Source organism: Arachis ipaensis, chromosome B10, assembly GCF_000816755.2.
Source record: "Arachis ipaensis cultivar K30076 chromosome B10, Araip1.1, whole genome shotgun sequence".
In the NCBI taxonomy this organism is placed as follows: Eukaryota; Viridiplantae; Streptophyta; class Magnoliopsida; order Fabales; family Fabaceae; genus Arachis; species Arachis ipaensis.
The window spans coordinates 126,923,199-126,927,809 of record NC_029794.2 but is presented as its reverse complement, the minus strand read 5'-3'; the positions used below and the strand labels follow the sequence as shown (position 1 = coordinate 126,927,809).

Below are 4,611 nucleotides of genomic sequence, written 5' to 3'. Positions count from 1 at the left end.
TCCACAATCAACGGGCAGTGATCAGACAACCCCCGCGGGCCACCTTTTAGCCGAATGTCCGGGAACTTCTCAGTCCACTCAACATTGACCAGCACCCTATCAATCCGACTACAGGACCGACCCCGAAACCAAGTGTAATGCCTATCCGTAAGGGGTAAATCCATCAGCTGCATATCATGCACCCACCTCTTAAAATCCTCCGATGATGCCGGCAAGCTAGTCACCCCTTTTCGCTCCTCTATTTGCAGAATTTTATTAAAGTCCCCTAAGAAACAGAAAGGAACCTGATACAAGCCCGCCACATAACTCAATTCTTCCCATACCTTGCTCTTTTCCTCCCTCCCATGTGCTCCGTACACCAAGCAGAAAGCACACAGAAAATTAGACTTTGTTAACGTCCCTTCCACGTACAGCCACCGTTCACCTTTCTGACAATTCTGAACTTTAAATTCTACCTCATCCCACATTAATAATAGACCCCCCCGCCGCCCCTTCGGATTCCACAAACTCCCATCCAACCGAATTATTCCCCCACAACCTTGCAACATCATATTTAGTAAGCATTTCTCTTTTTGTTTCAATCAATCCTAACAGGTTCAAGTTATACTTCTTCTTCAATGATTTCACCATACTCACTTTTCCATCCCCTCTCAACCCCCGGATATTCCAACAGCTTACAATCATATAACCCGAGCTTGACTCACCTTAGGTTTATTCTTTGGCCTACTTCTTCTTGCTTTTTCTTTTTGCTTCTGTAACTTACGCTTTGCCGCTAATTTCTCATTTTGTGCTTGCAAAATGCCCATTATGTCTTCTTCCTCGTCATACAAGATTGCTCCAGACTCCACTGCAAGTGCCCACGTTGCCGCATTTTCCCGCGTCTGATCCTCCTGTGTCGTGCTCCCTCCATGACCCCCTGAATCCCGTCCACTCTCCAACCCCACATCTGCTGCTTCCCCACCTGATGCCTCCCCGTTATCCCCCTTCTTAGCACCACGCTCTATTACGCAGTGTGCAAACCTCTTGCTTCCCTCATCGGGAATCATGTCTGAGTTTGCCGGGACACTCACACCCGGATTTATGGCCTCCCTTTCCCCTACGGCAAACATCTCTTCCTGGCTGGCCAAGGAAACGCGGTCATTCCCCCCGCCCACCAGCAACCGATCGAGCTCATCACCATCGGTCTCCTCGACGCCGTAACTTCCTGCCACCAGAACCAGCTCGTCTTCACGATCCCCAGCCACCACAGGTCTCCCCTCGGCGGTGCTTCCTCTGTCCGTGCCGTCCACCTCCTCCACGGGGATCCCTAGCCGCCCACCTAGCAACCGGTCGAGCTCTCCACCATGGGTCTCCTCGACGCCGTGACTTCCTGCCACCAGAGCCATCTCGGACTCGCGATCCCCAACCACCACAGGTCTCCCCTCAGCGGTGCTCCCCCTGTCCGTGCCTTCCACCTCCTCCACGGGAATCCCTAGCCGTCTACCCACACCACACAAATTCACTTCCTCCAACCCAATCAGATGAGGACCCGACCCGCCTCTGCTTTCCAAAGCGCCCGAGTTCTGCCCCTGCCCAAGCCCAAAAACTAGCCCACTCTCCACCCTCCATTCGCCCACTCCTCTAAGCCTGTTTCCAACACAAAACTCTGCTGGGCCACTACCCTCACAGCCCAGTTTAACCCCCACTATATTTCTTTTCCTCTCATGTGGATAGTTAGGGTAGCCCACATGATTAATGCCATGTTGTCCCATGTTGTTATATTTAGCATGTCCTTCCATAAACCCTCCTCCTCCAGTACCACATAGCTGCGTCACGGTTCTCTCAGACTCTACCTCACAAATCTCCTCCAATCCCTTAGAATCCTCATCTCCTGCTTTCTTGGTACTACTAACTGAATCTGCAACATCCAACCCTTTTTTGAAATTCAAATACTCAACGTTCATATCATTCAAAAGCACATCTTGAATTACTATTCTATCCTTGGCGGCCTCAGCCACCGAAGCCCCACCTTCAATAAGAGCCATTGCTGGATCCCATAGCACCGGCACCCTCTCCGGGACACTTTCCTGACTGCCCACAGTGCCATGCTCATCACAGACTAAGGGGCTCTCTTCCGCACTGTCCTCCTTAGACGCCTCCAAGTCCACCTCCTTCACAAAAACGCCGAAACCAGAACTCCCAACAGAGAGTTGAACCCACTCTCGAATGATCTCGAACACCCCCGTCTCCACACAGACCCGTCCAGTTCTGAAGGAAGCACCTTCCTTGGTTGGCATATCACACTGTAGTACATCCCCCCCACTGTCCACCGATAGCTTTGACTGTCTCCAGCGACCATGCATGTAGTGGGATGCCATAGCATTCGAGCCACACTTTTCGAGTGTCACACCTGTCAGACTCCCCCCAACGCCACACCCTATGGAACAGACACAACAACGTATCCAGTTTGATAGCATACGCTTCATCCGCATGTTGAGCCGAATCAAAAGTTAGCAGCACTTTCGACGCCCCTAACTCCCTAACGTCCACAATGTGCGGCATATTTACCCTCACTATTTTCTTCAGCGATGTTGGGTCCAAAGGTTTTACTGTTTTCCCCACCAAGCTTCTCCTCAACCATTCCATATTAGCTTCTACGATAGGTACCTCAATGCTTTTCGAATCATTCCGAGCCTGCTTGGTCGCTATTTGTTCATGCTCCAGGTATTTAACGACTCCTGGCTTCGTAGCCACCTCTTCCCGATGATTAGATTCCCGTGGACCTCCTTCCTGGTTGCCTCGTCGTTGGACATTCACCAGTCGATCCCTCACCTCCCCTTGCCTTCTAAACTTAGCTTCACCTACAGAAATCACCTTCCCTCGTAATCTCCATTAGTTCATCTCTGCAATAGCCTTCAAAGCACCTCCTTTGGTCGTATACCGGACAAAAGCAAACAGATAAATCATCCCATTCTTCCATTTTCTGCATAGATATATGTCGTTGATCCTTCCCGTCCAACAAAACAAGTGATACAACTCTCTTCTTGAGATATCCTCCGGAAGATTATCCACAAACACAGAGAAAGAGTCATGTTCTAATCGTTGATATGCTTCTCTATTCCAAATTCTTGGATCATCCCTTCTTCGATCAATGCTAGTGTTTCCCCCCCCCCTCACGTTCTCTCGTGCTCTCATTTTTTCAAAACCGTTATGGATGGCACTGATGTCGTTCATCAGCTTCTGAAAGCGTTCTTGCAGCTGTGCGGGGTCCTGCCGGGGAGACGAGCAGCCACTGCCTCCCGGTGGTTGTGTAGAGCATCCTGAAAACAACTGGTAATAACAGACTCAAAAGCCTTGTTCTCCTCCAAAGTCCAGACCAGAGGTTGAGGTTGAAGTGGTTGATGACCATCGACATTGGGAATCAGCTCTAACATGTTCCTCGTATCCCACTCAGTCTGAGGCTGAGGCTGAGGCTGAAGCTGAGGCTGAGGTGGGGGATAACCACATGTGTCAGTGAAAAACTTATTCGTCGCCATCCTTACTATATCCGTCTGAGACTGAGGCCGAGGCTCAAAAAGAAGCCGAGGCCGAGACCGAGACCGAGACCAAGGCTGAGAACGAGGCCCAGACTGAGGCTGAGGCCGAGGCCAAGACCAAGGCTGAGGCTGAGGCGGTAGCTGAGGTGGTTGAGACGGTAGCTGAGGTGGTAGATTACCATACATGCCAATGGCACACGGTTGAGGCTGAGACTGAAGTGGCCGAGACCAAGGCTGAGACTGAGACGGTAGTTGAGCTGGTTGATTACCACACACGTCAATGGGACATGACTGAGGCTGAGACTGATGTGGTTGATAACCAGATAATGGGCTTCCACAATAGTGCTCTGTCCTCTTCATAACTTCTGGGAAATACTCATCAATAATCGGCTGAGACGGTAACTGAGGTTGTTGATTACCACACACGTCAATGGCACATGGCTGAAGCTGAGACTGAAATGGTTGATAACCAGATAATGGGCTTTCACAATAGTGCTCTATCATCTTCATAGCTTCCGGGAAACACTCATCAATAACCGGCTGAGGTGGTTGATTACCACTGACGTCCATAGCACACGGCTGGGGCTGGGGATCACCTACATTGTTTTGGTCCCCATTCCAGACGGGCTCAGGCAGAGGCGGAGACTCAAACTGAAACTGCGGTGGTTCATCGATATAAAAGTCTATCATATCCCACGGGTCTTTGATATCCCACGGATTCATCATTGCGGAATCTGATTGCTCGTCACTCATTATTCTTCTTCTTCTTCTTCTTTATTGGTTTCCTATTTCTTCTTGTTTCTTGGTTTCCTATTTTTAGATATAGTATTTATTTATGTAAGCTTCACTTTTTAAGATAGAGAGTGTCAATTTAATTTTATAGAGAAGTCTAGGGCCAGCAGTTTATGGAAAAATTAAATGATTTCATTTAAAAATTCATTCTAGGATTCTTTTTTTATCTTTTTGTATTATGTAAATGTAGATAGTTTTAATTAAAGCAAAAGACTATGAGAAGGCATTATATAAGCTTCACTTTTTAAGATAGAGTGTGTCAATTTAATTTATATTATATTATGGATAAAAATTAAAATATTTC

At 48.4% G+C, this 4,611-nt stretch overlaps 1 protein-coding gene across 1 annotated transcript; it reads right to left on the bottom strand.

Moving 5' to 3' along the window:
- Positions 3,213 to 4,268, bottom strand: LOC110268491 (tyrosine-protein phosphatase non-receptor type 23-like). Its single transcript, XM_021114690.1, has one exon. The coding sequence runs from the start codon at positions 4,266 to 4,268 to the stop codon at positions 3,213 to 3,215; it is 1,056 nt and encodes a 351-aa protein (XP_020970349.1).

Coding starts and splice junctions, on each gene's coding strand:
- LOC110268491 (XM_021114690.1), bottom strand. CDS start 4,268: ATGAGTGACGAGCAATCAGATTCCGCAATGATGAATCCGTGGGATATC.